Raw genomic sequence first — 14,450 nt, forward strand, 5'->3', positions numbered from 1 at the left:
GCGGGCCGAGAGCCGGGTCCCGGGAGTCGCGGCCTCCACCCCCCTCCATGAAACGGGCAGGCGGTCCTGGCCCGCAGCCCTGCTGGGCTCCCAGCGGCCGAGCCTTCCTGGGCCAGGGCCCACTCACCTCCGGGCCCTTGGGCTTGGGGCCGGCTTTCTGCTTCTTCGGGGTCTTGCCGACACCGGCGTCGGCGGCGTTGCCCTTTAGGACGCGGAGCAGGTAGAGCGCCGCGTTGAAGTGGTACAGGGAGACGGAGGCGTCGGCCTGGCGGCCGGCCTGCTGCACCAGCCGCTCCACCTGCGCGTACAGAGACCCCACGCCGCGGCCCAGGTCATGGCAGTAGTGCCGGGAGCGGCACAGGTGGTGTCTGTGGGGCCCGGGGGAGAGGTGGTCACCACACATCCTCGTCCCCCTCCCCGCCGAGCAGAGCCAGCCCCCGGGGGGTACGTGAGACCCACTCACAGGCAGGGCGACGAACCCAGGCCACGGCGGCAGGGCCAGGCCCGGGGCTGCGCCTGCCCCACGGGCAAACCTGACTCCCGTGGAACGGTGGCCTCCAGGCCCTAAGACTCGGGTCTGTGGTGCTCAGGGCACGAGAACTAGGTCACTCAACAAACTCGACCCTGGCAGGCGGCAGGGACAGCTAGCCAAGCAAGCGCGACCTGGGGCTGGCCAGGAGACAGGTCGGGGGGTGCGCGGTCTGTCCCGCTCTGCCAGCTCTGTGACGTTTGCTCGGGACCTCAAGTCCCCGGGCCACGTCTGTGCTCGGGAAGGCAGGTCTGCGCCCCCACCCCTACACCCTCCTTCCTGCAGGGCCCCCGATCCCGCACAGCCCGACCACCGCCTGTTCCCAGAGGCGGAGCAGCCCCGCCAGAACCCTCGCAGAGAACACCGCTGGGCGCTGGTCCGAGGCTCTGCTCCACCTGCGTCTGACCGGTCCCCGTCGGGACACAGCCTGCTCCTCGGCCCGCGACCTCCAGGCCTGGGGAACGTGACGGCTCTCCCAGGGGGCCTTCCCTGGTACCTCAAGACCGTGCGGACGGCCTGGCACTCACGTGAAGATGCGGGCCGTCTTGTGCAGGAGGTCCTGCTCCTGCTTGGAGCTGCTGGTGCGCATGCTCCGCCGGATGACGTCCAGCAGGGGCTCCAGCAGCTCCAGCACCAGCGGGTTCTCGGGCTGCTTGGTCACCAGCACCTCGATCAGGTCCAGCACCTGGGGCCGGGACGGGCATGTCAGTGGGTGCGTGGTGTGCGCAGGGGCGGGGGGAGGCCCACAGCGGTGCCGGTGGTTCTCGCGCTCACCCGGATCTGGAAGTCTCGCCGGAGCACCTTCTCCTTCTGCAGCTTCTTCTTCTCGTCCTTCCGGGCCTGGATGCGCAGCTTTTGCTCGGCAAAGAGGCTGGCGAGGTTCTGGTCCAGGGCCATCATGGCCTCGTCCCCCAGCTCCTCGTCGTCGTCCTCACCGTCCACCGCACCCTGGGGACGGACGCCGCTGAGCAGCCAGCCGCCGCCTGCAGGCACAGGGCCTCCCGCCTCCCCCGCCGCTCACCAGCGCCTTCCCCGCCTGCAGCACGGCCATGAGCTGCTCCCGGAAGCCCTGGTCCACGTCCCCGTCCCGGTCCTCCTCGGCGCTGTCCTCCTCGTCGCTGTCGTCCTCACTGGCTGAGTGCCTGTCGTCCTCGCTGTCCGAGCTCTTATCCTGCGGGGTCCCCGCGTTATGCCTCCTGTCGCCCCCCCACCCGGCGTCCGCCCGCCCCGCCTCTGACACGCACCTCCCCGCTGTCCAGCTGCTTCTCGGAATCATCCGTGACCACCACGCTGTCCTCCTCCTGGCTCTTCTCGGGGTTCAGCACCTGAACATACCCCGACAACTGACCCAACCGTTGCCGCAGACCCTCTATCCTCCCCTGACCGGGCCCTGTCTTGGCCAAAAGGCCCCCATTTCGGAGAGGAAAACGGAGCCCGGGAGAGAAGGGCACACCGAGAGCCCTCCGCACAATCTGGGGGGCAGGGCTGCACGGCCGTGTCCAGCAAGGCTCCCACCCGCTCTGTGGGTTACAGTGACGATGAGGGAGGCCTGGGGCCGGGCAAGCCCCCTGTCCTACACCCCGTTTCCCCATGCGCCCCAACTCACATCCAAGATCAGCTGCAGAGCACGTGGCGTCAGGTGGGCGCAGATGTGGCCGAACACACTCCGGGCCACCTGGCGCATCAGGTGGCTGGGCTGGGCCAGGAGAGCCAGCAGGATCTCCACCAGCACCTCCACCCACGGCGGCTCCTGGGGGGCTGCAGGTGGGAGAGGCTGAGACTGGGGTCTGTGCTGGGCCCGGGGTGTGCCCCGCCCTCCCGTCCCGGAGGCAGTGACCCACCGGTGGCCTTGGAGCGGGTCCGGCGGGGCTTCTCCACCAGGCTCTTCTTGATGCAGGTCTGAATGTCCCCCAGCAGGTCGCAGCTCTCTGCCGGCGACTGTGGCAGGGCGAGGACGGAATCAGGGGCTGGCCCCACTCGCAGCCTTGCTGAGCCCCTCCCGCCCAGGAGGGAGGACCCCGGGTGCCCACGGCCTTTGTGCCCAACAGGCTGCCACGGGGCCAGGGAGCCCAGCTTCCCCCTTGCCGCCTGGAGGGGCGCGGAGCCTGACGAGGCTAAATCCCCCCAAATGACCTCAACATCACTACAAAGGACCAGGATTCGTTCACTGGACCTAATTCCAATCCACTTTTACCCCATCGTGCTGGGGTGAGCCCAGACCACCCAGGGAGTCGGGGGAGCCTAAGACCGCCTGCGGGATCCTGGGACCACAAAGGCAGCCCTCCCTCATGGCACAGCACGCCGCTCCCGCATGGCTTCCTCTACCCGGCGCCCTTTATCCAGGGGGCAGGACACCCAGCTCCACAGCAAGCTGGGAGCCCCGGGGGCGGGCGGGCACTCCGTGCGTCCCACACCCACCAATGCCCTGCCGCCATCAGGGGCCAACGCCAGGATCACAAGGGACACTGTGGCCCCCGTGCATGCACGCACACACGTACTGCACACAGACACACGCACACGCCACACAGACCGACACGCACACAATACACGCATGCACACACGCTGCAGACCAACATACGCACACGCTACACACCGACGCGTGCATACACACGAGACACACGCACACACACACGCCATACGCAGACCAACATGCACACCCATGCCGCAGACTGACACACCCACGTACAGACATGTACACACGCAGCAGGCACACAAACACACCACACGCACACTGACACGCACACAGACTGACACACACCGCAGACACCAACACGCACACGCACGCCGCACAGACAGACAGATACACACACGACCTGCCCACAGGCCGGGCTCAAGGCATCTGAGATCTGGAAGCATAAACTGTGACCACAGCCTGATAGTCAGAAGGCGGCATCGGAGAGCGTAAGGCCCTCCTGCAGTGCCAGGGAAGCCGGGGGAGCCCGGAGGGTCGAGCGTTGCTGAGCCCGATTTGGTCAGAGCTTACGGGCAGAGAGAACAACAGAGACATCTAGAGACGCTGTCATCGGGCACAGGACCACCGATGCATGGGCAACGATCACGGGGCGCAGAGCCTCATGCTGGGGAGCCACGGGGACATGCGCGGACCCCCACCCGCCACCATGGCTGCCGGTGGGCAAGGTTCAAGGGGGAGGCCCTCATTCCACGCAGACTACAGCAGCTGCGAGCGCCCCGTGGGGCCACGTCTGCCCAGAGCAGGCCCTCCCGGAGGCTGTAGTTTCTCCTCCACGCCTTCCTCCTCTGCTCAGGAGGGTGAGTCTGGGGGGGCCCGCGGGAGAGCGCAGGCATGGCTGTGTGGCCTGGGCCACATCACTCTGCCCGCAGTTCCAGTCGCCCCACCCATCACACAGGAGGAAGCGCCCGCCGCAAAATCGCGGGGATAAGAGACACTGCGTGGAAAGCTCGGCACGCAAGTGAGGCCCAGAAAGCGGACAGTGACCCTTCCTGGGGCTGCAGTCCCGCCAGGCCCGCTGCCAGTCTCGACTTGCAGAGCCCCCAGGCCGTGGCCCCCTGCTCCAGTGCCCCATACCTTGAAGAGGAAGATGCCCACGAGGAAGAGCAGGAGCTGGAAGGCCTTGGCCTTGGCCTTGGCCTCTGGCGAGCAGGCCTCCAGCTCCTTCAGCGTCTGCAGCATCCTGGGGTGACACGGGCATGTTCTCAGGCCGACGCTCCCCGACCCCGGGGGGCCCGCCTGCCCCCTGGACACCCCAGGCCCTCACCGGTCCCAGGCTTGGCGCTGCTGCGCACTGAAGGGCGTCAGGGGGGTCACGTTGCGGCTGTGGTTCAACAGCGAGTCTGCGAACTGTACCAGGCGGAGGGTCCAGGGCTGCCCGTCCTGGCTCTGCTCCGGCGCCTGCCTGAACTGGGTACTGATGGTCTGCAGCAGGCTGGGGAAGGGCAGGGCTGGGGTCACAGGCTGGGCCAGCAGACACGGCCACCCCCCAGCACGCCCACCCCTTCCGCTGGCGCTCGCATCCCATCCTGCTTGCACACCCTGCCTGCTCCGAGGCTCCCACGGCCCACCTGAAGAAGGCGCTGCTGACCACCTCCCGGGTCCGGCTCTCCACAGGGAAGGAGAACTGCTGCTCCGTCTCCGGAATCTGGGACGTGGGCTTCTTCGTTTCAAAGAACGAGTGGAAGAAACAAAACCTGAGGAGGGCGGGAGACCACGGGTCTCAGCAGCCCCCTCCGAGGAGGGCATCGCCCAGGGCCCGGTGGCGGGTGCTGGGAGGAGGACATTTCCCAAGTCTGGATCTCCGGCTGAATGTGACTTGACCCGAACTGCGGAGAGAACTGGCATCTGTCCCTTGGAGGCAGACGCGGCGCTGTCCCAACACACCGCACTACAGCCTCTGCGAACACGGAGCAAACCCCTGCAAACCACGGCGAGGGCTGAGCAGCACCCGGCAGAGGCGAGGCTGGCGCCACGGCCTCCCTGACACGTCGGGCGTCTGCAGCGCCCGCAGCTCTGTGCTTCCTGGGCCCTTTCCTTTCATGGGCTCCCGGGGGGTATTCCCTGAACCGCCTTCTGCCTAAAGGGCAAAATGCCCTACTGCCCCTGGCGACTCGACCCCAAGGCTTCTGGCTCCAGGGACACCAAACCAGGACTAGGCAAGAGGCCCAATTCTTTGGTCCCTATGGGGAGCTGGGGGCAGAGCCTGTCCCACCTGGCCACCTCCTCGATCACGTCGTCCTCCTTCTCCGCGTGCAAGGTGTCCACGATGCTGACCAGGCGAAGGATGACCCACTTCCGCAGCCGGAACACAGCTCGCTCAGGCCTGGTGGGTGGAGCCAGGTTACCGGTACGGTACTGCTCTCCCCACCTCGGACGCGAGAACACCAAGCTCTCCCACCCCAACCGCCGGCACGGAACACACGAGGAAACTCAGGCCTTCCTGGAGAGCTGTGGCTCCGCTCCGTCCCTCCCCTCCCGGGGGCCGCCGTCCACGGGAACGAGGGCCCAGCTCCTCGAACTCCGCATGCCCGCTCACCCGTGCAGCGAGGCATCCTGGGCTTTCTTCTGGTTGCTGGTGCTGAAGTCCACCAGGGAGTCCAGGTCGGGCCGGAGAAACATGTTCTGCAGCCAGGCCACATAGCCCTTGAGGGCACGGGGACTCAGGGACCGCACGACCCTCCAGAACGTAGGCAGGACAGGCAGGCCCTGGTTGGTGATGCAGGTGAAGGCCACCACCACGGCCAACTGCCGCTCGGGGTCGTCCTGGCAGCCTTCTAGGAAGGCGCCCACGTACTCGTTCATCTCCGGAGCAAACTTGAACTGGTTTGGGAGCTGCGAGAGTTAGGCCAACGCCGGGGTCACCAGCCAGGAGGGTCCAATGGCCCCGCCCACCTCTTCCCCAACAGGTGAGACAGGCTTGGCAAAATCCCGCCTCGTCCAGAGTCAGGCCGAGCCCCCCCCCCCCGCCCCCAGGGGCTCCAACGTTTCCACTGGGCAACATGGTAAGTCGCCATCCAGCCACTCCCGCCCCAGGACAGGCTGGGTTCCAGGCTCAGGGAGGGTGGACAGCAGAGCACAGTCCAGGCTGGGCCATCAACCCCCTTGCCCAGCTCCTAGCTGTGTCACTGCGGGGCTCAGCACCGAACACTTTCCACACACCACGTGGCTTTATGTGGCAGTGGGTTTCATCTTTACAACAACCCTTCACCCTGGGCCCCTTCTGTCGTCTCACAGATGAACAGAACATGGCACAAAAAAAACCAGCCACTAACTTTCCAGGGTCACAGGATTCCAAGTGGTGCCTCTGGGACATGGAGCTGTGGGTGTGGCCTCCCCGCCCCCACTCCACCCAGAACGGGGGGCTGGCAGCACCCACACCCAGAGGCCCACTGTGAGCGCTCCAGGGGCTCTGAGCCTGTCATCTTCACGAAACGTCTGACGAAGATGCGGGTCTCACAGAGGAGAGGCAGGCCTGGGGCCGGGGGGCAGCCCGGCTCCCAACCCTGGACTCCTAGCCAGCACCTGATTCTCCTGTCCGGTGCATGGCACAGCGTAGGGCCACGCTTGGTGCTCAGCAGCCACCCACCAGGACGACTCTGCTCACTAACACCGGCTGGGGTGGGGGAGGTCTGGCCGGGCCGCTGGCCAGATGGGCCTCTGCTCAGGGGCCTGAGGCTAGAGGGCTGGCCCTGCCAAACTCCACTCCGAGGGGAAGGGTGGTGGGCACCCAGGTAGCTCACTTGACCCAGAGGGCAGGGACACCGAGTTCCCCAGCAGGACTACCGAGGCAGGAAGACCCGGGATGCCGCAGCCAAGAGCTGCCCTCTTCTCAAGAAGCTGGCTGCCCCCTGGCAGTGGTGGGGGAGGTACCCACCTTAGCAGTGACCATGTGCTCCCCAAAGTGCCGGACCAGGTCCCCCCGCATCACCAGCGGCAGCTGCTCCTTGGACAGCAGCGGCAGCGCCGTGCCCAGCAGGCGGAAGCACAGGTAGCTGAGGGGCGCGTGGCACAGCCTGGTCAGAGCCCCGGCCGCGCGGGGTGGGGTCTGGGGCCCGAGCCCGCCCCACCAGCACGCCGGGAAGGGGGGCAGGGCACCAGCGCCCCACGCACCTGGCAGGCCAGAACTGCTTCTTCAGTAGCCCCTGCTCCACAACTTCCTTCCAGAACCGGGAGAACTTGCCCTCGCGAAGCGACAGGCGGAGCAGGTCCAGAGCCACGGCGGGCAGCTTGCGCTCCTTCTTCACGGAGGCGGCCGCCACCTTCAGGACACTCACCAGTCTGGGGAGGGGGGCGGAGGGGACTCAGGGGGCGCAGGCCCAGACGACAGGGGCCCCGGGGGAGCCCATCCTCCCACTTCCCTCACACCTGGGGATGTTCTCATCCGAGAACAGGTTGACTGGTCCCATCAGCTCCTTGAGCTTCTCCGGCACCTTCTGCTGGGCCAAGAGGAAGAGCTCCAGGTGCTCAGGGGAGCCCAGCACTGAATTCAAGTCCGCCTTGAGGACTTTCGGCAGGATCGCCTGCAACGTGGCTTCTGGGACCTGGGGTGGGGACACAGGTTGGGGGAGGGTCACTCCCTCCCAGCATCCTGTGACACTTCCCCTGTGAAGAGGGCCCTATGGGCCCTGCTCCACCTGCCAGGCTTCTGTGAGGCCGTGACACAAGTGCCAGTCTGAGGTGGGACAGCCACCACCCACCCCCGTAGGCACCAGAATCATTAGAAAGAGTTTGTTAAAAAGCTCACCCCACCCCCAGTCCTGGGAACTTGGGTTTTTTAACAATTACTGCACTGATGCTAACTAGCTACCCTTTTAATTATTCCTCTTGATTTTTTCGGAACCAGCTTTTTTTTTATTTTAAGACTTACTTATTAGAGAGAGCGACAGAGAGTGAGTGTAAGCGGGGGGGAGGAAGAGAGGGAGAGGGAGAAGTAGGCCCCCCACTGAGCAGGAAGCCTGACACGGGGCTTGATCCCAGGACTCTGAGCCAAATACAGATGCTTAACCAACTGAGCCACCCAGGTGCCCCAAGGGACTAGCTCATCTCTAATACAAGGTGCCCCAAATGGAGAGCTGGGATTTGAATTCAGGTCCTTGCCTCTTTCTCAAGAGCAAAGGGTTCTGGGTACTAGCCCACCTCCATTTCCCAAGCAAGACAGCAGCGCCCTGGGGGTCAGCTCTGTCCAAGACAACGGCAAATGTGTTTAGTACGCTTGCCACATGACAGGTGCTGTTGTAGAAGCACGCTGTCCAATACGGCAGCCGCTGAGCTCTGGGCATGCACTAAACCGAGTGGAGATGGACCCTAAGTACAAAACACACTGGATTCTAGGGACTCGGTGTACGAAGAACATAAAACCTCTGCACCTTCTGCACTGATTCCGTGTGAAACGTTACTTCAAATACGATAAACACCTCACTATGGGACAACGCTGTTCGAGAGCGTTGACGTCCTCTCTGCTCTCCTCAGTGTTTCTACCTGAGGCCCCACGGCTGATAAGCCCGTACCTCAGAGAGGATGTCCACCAGGGCCTTCTGGGGCTGTTCCTGCAAGTGGTTGTAGTGCTGGGCCAAGGTCTGCAGCAGCTTTACTGACTTCATCAGTGCCTCGGAGTCCTGGTGCCCACAGTGGGGAGAGGGTTATGAGCAGGGCATGCCACGGTCCCCCACCACCCCCAAGCCCGTCCACGTACCCCCGCCCCCAAAGCTCTTACCTTCACTAGCCTGCCTGACTGAAAGAGGGCTAGCACCCCAAACAGGTTTGCAAAAAGAGCAGGTCTCATCATGGCCTAGAAAAAAATTTCAGGCATCAATGAAAAGGGCCCAAGGAACCCCACCCCGGGGCTGCCAATCTCCCTAAGGCCACTAACTCTCACCTTCTTAACTTTCTGCAGGTCATGTTTCTCTTGTATCTGCTGCAAGACGCTACACAAGGGGATGTCTTCGAAAGACTGTAACAGCTGCCAGGGGTTTGGAGCAGGAGGGCGAGAGGGGCTCAGTGAGGGGAGGTCCAGCCCCACCCAACAGACCTCGGCCTCCTCCCAAGTCTCCCTTCAACTTCTGCCCAGAGGCCCTGGGTGCCTCTGAAACGGCTCAGCCCCCTGAACAGTGCTGGTGTGTGAACAGATGGAGCTCAATCTTGCCTCCCTGCCGCAGGCCCACCCAGGCTCCGGAAAGTACCTCCTTTGGCTGAGACTCCCACTCTGTCTCCACGGCCTGTTGAGCTGCCCCAAGGAGGCTCCTTAGGGACTGGGTCTTGAATGCCCTCCCAGCTGCCCACGTGCCTTAGGGGAGGCCTATAACCAGCTGAGTTCCCCTGGAGGGGAGAGAGCCCTGAACCTTGCAAAGGTACCCTAACCCACCGCAGAGCTCACTGAGACCAGTAAAAGTACCCCAGAGGCTGCTCAACCCACGGACCCAGAAAGAAAACTTGCTCACCCGCCTATCCCACCAGCCTGGGCTTCTCTGTAGATAGGCCTGGCTCCACACTTTCCCACCTCCACGTGGGGACGCCAGGCCTCCGCTCAGACGCCAGCCACCCCGACGACCGCTCAGACCCCTGCCTTTGCTTGCAACTGAGACGTCCGCCCCGCCCCCGCTCCGAGCAGCACGGCCGGGCCCTTCCAGGAGCCGCCACCTCACCTGTGCCAAGGCCAGACTGTAGCAGGGCCGGGCGGTTTCTCGCCCGACCCCGAGCCCGGTGATTAGGCGCTTCAGGGCGTACTTCATCTCGGATCCCTGCCGAACCAAGCGCGGCCAGCAGTGAGCACGGTCGTCCCGCGCTGGCCCACCGCCGCCCCCGGAGCGCGCTCACCCAGGGCCCCCGGTCCGCGACCGCGCGCCCCTAGTCCCAGCGCCCCCGGCCGCCGCCGCCGCCTCTCTGCCGGCAGCACGCAGCCCCCTGCCCCGGCCCCGCCACCGCACCTGTGGCCTCGCGCGCAGATAGTCCAGGAGCTTCTCCGTGGCCTCCAGCCGCGTCTCCTGCTCCGGCTTCGCGATGTCCCAAAAGAAGTCCAAGAACTCGCGGCTCTGCTTCAGCAGGCCCTCACGGTCGGCGGGCCGGGGGCCGCTCTTGGCCCGCCCCCCGGGGGACACAGACTCAGCCAGGCCCCGACTCTCCATCTCCGCCATGCTCCGCGAACACGTGGGCTCTGAGGACGACCTCTTCCGGGTCAGGTCGCGGCGCGTGCGCACTGGATCGGCCGCGGGGGCGGGGCCGAGCCGGCTGGGGGCGGGCCCGAGCCGGCTGGGGGCGGGGTCTGGGGCGGGGCCAGCCCCGCCCTGGTGCACTCACTGGGGGGTATTCATTTTATTTTATTACTTTTTAAAGATTTTATTTATTTATTTGAGAGGGAGAGACAGAGATAGCGACAGAGATAGCGAGAAGACAGCCTGAGCGGGGAAGAGAGGGAGAAGCAGGCTCCCCACTGAGCAGGGAGCCCCTCGCGGGGCTCCATCCCGGGACCCGGGGATCGAGACCCCATGCGGAGGCAGACGCCTAACCGTCGGAGCTACCGAGGCGCCCCTCACTCTGGGATTTTAGTCTGAGCGCGGCCGGGAAGTTGGAGGGTTTTGTGCACGGGCAACCCTTGATCCTATTCACACCTTCAAAAGATTACTTGGTGCTGCGTGGGGCATGGATTGCGGGATTGCAGAGGGAGAAGCGGGAAGAATGCTTCGAGACCCAGGTGGGTTGGAGCAAGGTGAACCGAGCAGGTCGAGCAGGCCGGAGTCCAGCCACTCTGGAGCTGGTAGAGGGGTGATGGATGTGGGGGAGAAGGAAAGAGAGGGCCAGTGTAACTGGGTAGATGGTGGTGCCGTTCACTGAGCTGGGGAAGTGAGTTCCACGAAATCACAAGTGCCTTTTGCAAGGGCAGGGAGGAGTGCTGCGGGTCACCCTTGCATCTGGACTGCAGAAGCTGTCTCTGGACGGGTGTAGTCCGGAGGGACCCCAGCCCCAGGGAATGTGGGAGGCGGGCAATGTCAGAGCCAACACCCCCCCTTAAGTCCCACACCCCCAGCTCCAGCTCCTTTTGGCCCCGGGGGCACCTCCTGGTCCTCCTCTCCCCCCTTCCTTGCTCTGCTGTCTGTTTCAGGAAGTGAGATGCAAATGTTGACCTTATGTATATAGTGCCCCAGGAGCAGAGGTGAGCAAGGCAGGGGAAGCTGGAGGACAGTGGCCCAGGCTCTGCCTCTCTGGCTGTAGGTCTGCTGTGCTGCCCAAGGGGGGAGGCCACGACGCCAGGCACCTCACGGGCTGATGGGAAACTGGGAAGCAGGAATGGCACAGGCATCCAGGAGATTTGGTCTTTATTTTGTTTCCAGCTCATTTTAGAGAGATCGGGAGAGGGTGGCCTGAAGGGGAAGACAGAGAGGCCAAACATACCCCAGGCTCAGCCTGCCCTGTCCCTGCGGCCTGCAGCCAAGGCAGGGGCTTGGCACCCTTCCCTTCTACCTGACATTCTCAGAGCTAGATCTGAACTCAGGGCTGGCCCTGGGTCCTGGGGCTCTTTCCCCAATACCCTCAGTTTCCTTAGCTGAAAAAGAGCCAGATCTGGAGTCCAGGGTACTGACCAGGCCAGAGGTTGTGGCCTGAGCTAGCAGCAAGCACATAATTCATGCCCACTCGGTATGCACTTCACCATTGCTGGGTCTGCTCTGCTCCTGCCTCCAGGCTTGAGACCCCCACCCTCCCACCCCCAGCTAGATACGTCCCCCCACTTAGAACCCCTGGAAGGTGCAGCAGCCACTGGGGACGCTGGAGACGTGGGTGTGCTCGGCCTGGACAGCCACCTGGAGCAGGGTCCCTTGGCCACAAACGCTAGTGCTCGGTGTCAGTCCCTGCTGATGCTGGTGCTGGGCCTGGCTTTGGGGCCCGGCCAGGTGACTGAGCAGGGCATGAGTCATGACCTTGGCCACCGCAGGGGTTCCTGAAGCCACCAGCCCCAACACGTCAGCCTCTGCGTCATCCGGGCTGCCATGGAGGATGAGGGGGCAGGCCCAGGCACTGGTTGTGGGCTGGGCCACCAGGTTGCTAAGTAGAACCCCAGTGCTCGGGGACAGGTGTCCAGAGCCAAAGGAGCTGTTGAGTGAGGAGGTGAGAAGGAGCACGGAGCCACTGCTGTCTATGGTGGCCAGGACACTGCCCACAGGGGTCACAGGAGCTTGTGGGAGTGGTGGGCAGGGGTCGGGGCTGGGCCCTCCAGAGTGCAGGGCTGCCTCCAGCATTGCCAGAAGTTCTGGGCCAGCTGAGGGGCTGGGGGTGGTGGACAGGATGCCTTGGGGCACGGCTAGCTGCACTGCAGGCTCCAGGGTGGGCGTGGGCCCAGACAAGGGTCCCTGCAGCCCCAGGTCTCTGAGCAGCAGGCTCAGTAGGGCGTCTCCGGCAAGGGCTGGGGCGGCGGTGAGGGCTGCTGTGTGCAGCACTCCTGCCAGCTTGGGGTTGGTGGCTCGGGCCCCGGGGCGCAGGGGGGTCCCGTCGGTGTGGCACAGTAGTGGACAGAGGCCCTTTGTGCCCCGGGCTGCCAGTGCCGCGGCCAGGGCCGTGTCCACCAGGAAGCCCTCCTGAGCTAGTGTGGTGGGGCCCAGCAGCAGCCGCGGCCAGGGCAGGCGGCCGAAGTGCGTGTGCAGCAAGCGCAGGGCCGGCAGGGCGGACGGCAGCCCCAGGCCAGGGGCCAGGGTCTGGGCTGGGCCTGACGTCAGGGCAGTTGACCTGCCTGAGGTGCTATTGTGGAAGAGGCCCCAGAACATGGCACCTGGAGGAGATAGAGGGGTCACATAGGAGCCAGTGGCCCTGGGCTCAGGGTCACTCAGCCCCAGGTGAAGGGTCCCTAACTTAGCCTGAGGTTGGGAGTCACTCTGCAGGCCGGGAGACGGGGGTTGTTAACCAGTCCGGGGGTCAAGATCACATGCACCTCGGAGCAGGGCCCACAGGGAGACTTGGGGCTACGGCCTAAGTCCTCGGTCCTGCCGCTAAGCAGCCCTGAGGTCGGGCCTGAGTTCCAGGTCCCAGGGCAGGTGTGGGGTTGCAGGCACTCACCGAGCCCTGTGGCGTGAGGGTGGACCACCGCCAGACACAGAGCTGCTCCCACTCCCGCGTCCACGACGTTGCCCCCGGCGACGAGCAGCTCCTGGCCCAGGTGGGAGCACGTGGCTGCGGCAGGGAAGAGACTGTCTTGGGGAGCGGCCTGGGCCCAGCGCCCTGGGCCCCCCCTCCCCTGAGCAGCTCCCGGCTCTGACCTGCAGGGCTGATGATGGCGCCATGGTGGTACACGCCAGGGTGGTGGGAATGCCCGCCGGGCCGGGGGGCTGCCGAGCCCAGGCTTCCTGTAGGATCACCGCTGGTGTAGAGTTGCCTCGCGGCCAGGGAGAAGCCGACGGCAAGCAGCAGCAGGGCGGCAACCAGGCGGGCCCAGGCCCCGGGCAGCCCGCCAACCTTGCTCCTGCCCAGAGTGGTGTCCTGAGCCGGGGCTGGGGCAGGGGGACAACCAAGAGCCCCGAGAGAACCCAGGGAATATTTCCCAAGAGGTCTGGCCTCCCTTGTGAGAGGAGCACACGTCTACCAAGCAGAAGGGCCTCCTGGCAGAGCGTAGATGAGACAGGGGGATTAGAAGGGGCCTGGGGAAGCACTACAGCCAGGGAGGAGTCTGGGGGGGGGGAGGCTGGAGAGGCAGGGCTGAGCTGGGCAGGAGGGAGGCCGGGGGTGGGCTGGCTGGCTTGAGGAGCAGGGCCCAGCCAGGTGTAGCCAGGCTCCAGCCTGCCCAGCAGGTGCCTCCTGTGCCGGGGTGGGGGTGCGGCCTTTGACAGAGCAGCTGGCTTGGGACCTCGGACTGATTGGTGGAGACCTGGAGGTCTGGGGCTGCAGCCCGGCTTCTCCCCATTCACCCAGAAAGTTCCTGGAGCCGAGCCAAGCATGGGGGTGTCTGTCCTCCGCCCCCACCTTGGGACCTCCAGAGGGAGGGACTTGCCAGCCTCAGGCCTGAGGTGCCGGGTGCCCAGACCCCTCCTTGACTCACCCCAAAGAGTCCTGGGGCCTCCAGGGATAGGGAGCGACCAGCTCTGATGTCTCCTCCTCCTCTTCCTCCTCCTCCTCGTCAGACCCCAAGCTTGGGTCCCAGAGCACCAGCTTCTGGTAGACCACAGGCCCTGCCACAGCTTCCATGGCCCCGCAGTGCCCACACCAGCTCCGTGGCGAGCCGGCCTTCCCCGCCGAGTGCCGGCCTCGCCTGCGCTTGGCTGGTGGGAGGTGGAGGCAGCCTTGGGGAAGGGTGGTGTGGAATCTAGAACAGGTCTGGGCAGGGCACGGGGCCAGGGAGGCTGCGTGTGAGACTGCCCCATCGGGGCACAGGCCTAGGGTTTTCAGGGCTGGGGAGCCCGTGAGGGGGTGCAGCTCAGTGAGGTGGGAGGAGCCCAGCCCCAGGGACCACAGCCGCAGCCCGAGACCCAGCCA

At 65.0% G+C, this 14,450-nt stretch overlaps 2 protein-coding genes across 2 annotated transcripts in view; both read right to left on the reverse strand.

Moving 5' to 3' along the window:
- Positions 1–10,164, reverse strand: part of MYBBP1A (MYB binding protein 1a) — a 14,337-nt gene extending 4,173 nt beyond the window's left edge. The window contains exons 1-20 of the mRNA XM_040629839.1: positions 9,926–10,164; positions 9,644–9,739; positions 8,878–8,961; positions 8,716–8,790; positions 8,510–8,617; positions 7,368–7,543; positions 7,113–7,280; positions 6,877–6,994; positions 5,539–5,834; positions 5,215–5,325; positions 4,571–4,696; positions 4,267–4,434; positions 4,077–4,182; positions 2,371–2,467; positions 2,136–2,287; positions 1,774–1,854; positions 1,551–1,700; positions 1,304–1,477; positions 1,057–1,214; positions 128–368 (exon numbers count right to left, since the gene is read on the reverse strand). Coding sequence (XP_040485773.1) covers positions 128–368; positions 1,057–1,214; positions 1,304–1,477; positions 1,551–1,700; positions 1,774–1,854; positions 2,136–2,287; positions 2,371–2,467; positions 4,077–4,182; positions 4,267–4,434; positions 4,571–4,696; positions 5,215–5,325; positions 5,539–5,834; positions 6,877–6,994; positions 7,113–7,280; positions 7,368–7,543; positions 8,510–8,617; positions 8,716–8,790; positions 8,878–8,961; positions 9,644–9,739; positions 9,926–10,132 — 2,892 coding nt within the window. The 5' untranslated portion in view covers positions 10,133–10,164. The remainder of the gene's footprint in view (positions 1–127; positions 369–1,056; positions 1,215–1,303; positions 1,478–1,550; positions 1,701–1,773; positions 1,855–2,135; positions 2,288–2,370; positions 2,468–4,076; positions 4,183–4,266; positions 4,435–4,570; positions 4,697–5,214; positions 5,326–5,538; positions 5,835–6,876; positions 6,995–7,112; positions 7,281–7,367; positions 7,544–8,509; positions 8,618–8,715; positions 8,791–8,877; positions 8,962–9,643; positions 9,740–9,925) is intronic.
- Positions 10,165–11,722: 1,558 nt separating this feature from the next.
- GGT6 (gamma-glutamyltransferase 6) lies at positions 11,723–14,162 on the reverse strand. Its single transcript, XM_040628200.1, has 4 exons — positions 14,017–14,162; positions 13,241–13,443; positions 13,041–13,154; positions 11,723–12,756 (listed from the first exon to the last, which is right to left on the reverse strand). The coding sequence occupies exons 1-4, from the start codon at positions 14,160–14,162 to the stop codon at positions 11,723–11,725; spliced, it is 1,497 nt and encodes a 498-aa protein (XP_040484134.1).
- Positions 14,163–14,450: the final 288 nt, after the last annotated feature.

Source organism: Ursus maritimus, unplaced genomic scaffold (genome assembly GCF_017311325.1).
Source record: "Ursus maritimus isolate PB19 unplaced genomic scaffold, ASM1731132v1 scaffold_14, whole genome shotgun sequence".
NCBI lineage: Eukaryota > Metazoa > Chordata > Mammalia > Carnivora > Ursidae > Ursus > Ursus maritimus.

Coding starts and splice junctions, on each gene's coding strand:
- GGT6 (XM_040628200.1), bottom strand. CDS start 14,162: ATGGAAGCTGTGGCAGGGCCTGTGGTCTACCAGAAGCTGGTGCTCTGG. Junction 13,444..14,016: donor AGGCCCCAGGACTCTTTGGG/GTGAGTCAAGGA, acceptor CACTCTGGGCAG/GAGCAAGGTTGGCGGGCTGC. Junction 12,757..13,040: donor CCCTCACGCCACAGGGCTCG/GTGAGTGCCTGC, acceptor TATCTCCTCCAG/GTGCCATGTTCTGGGGCCTC.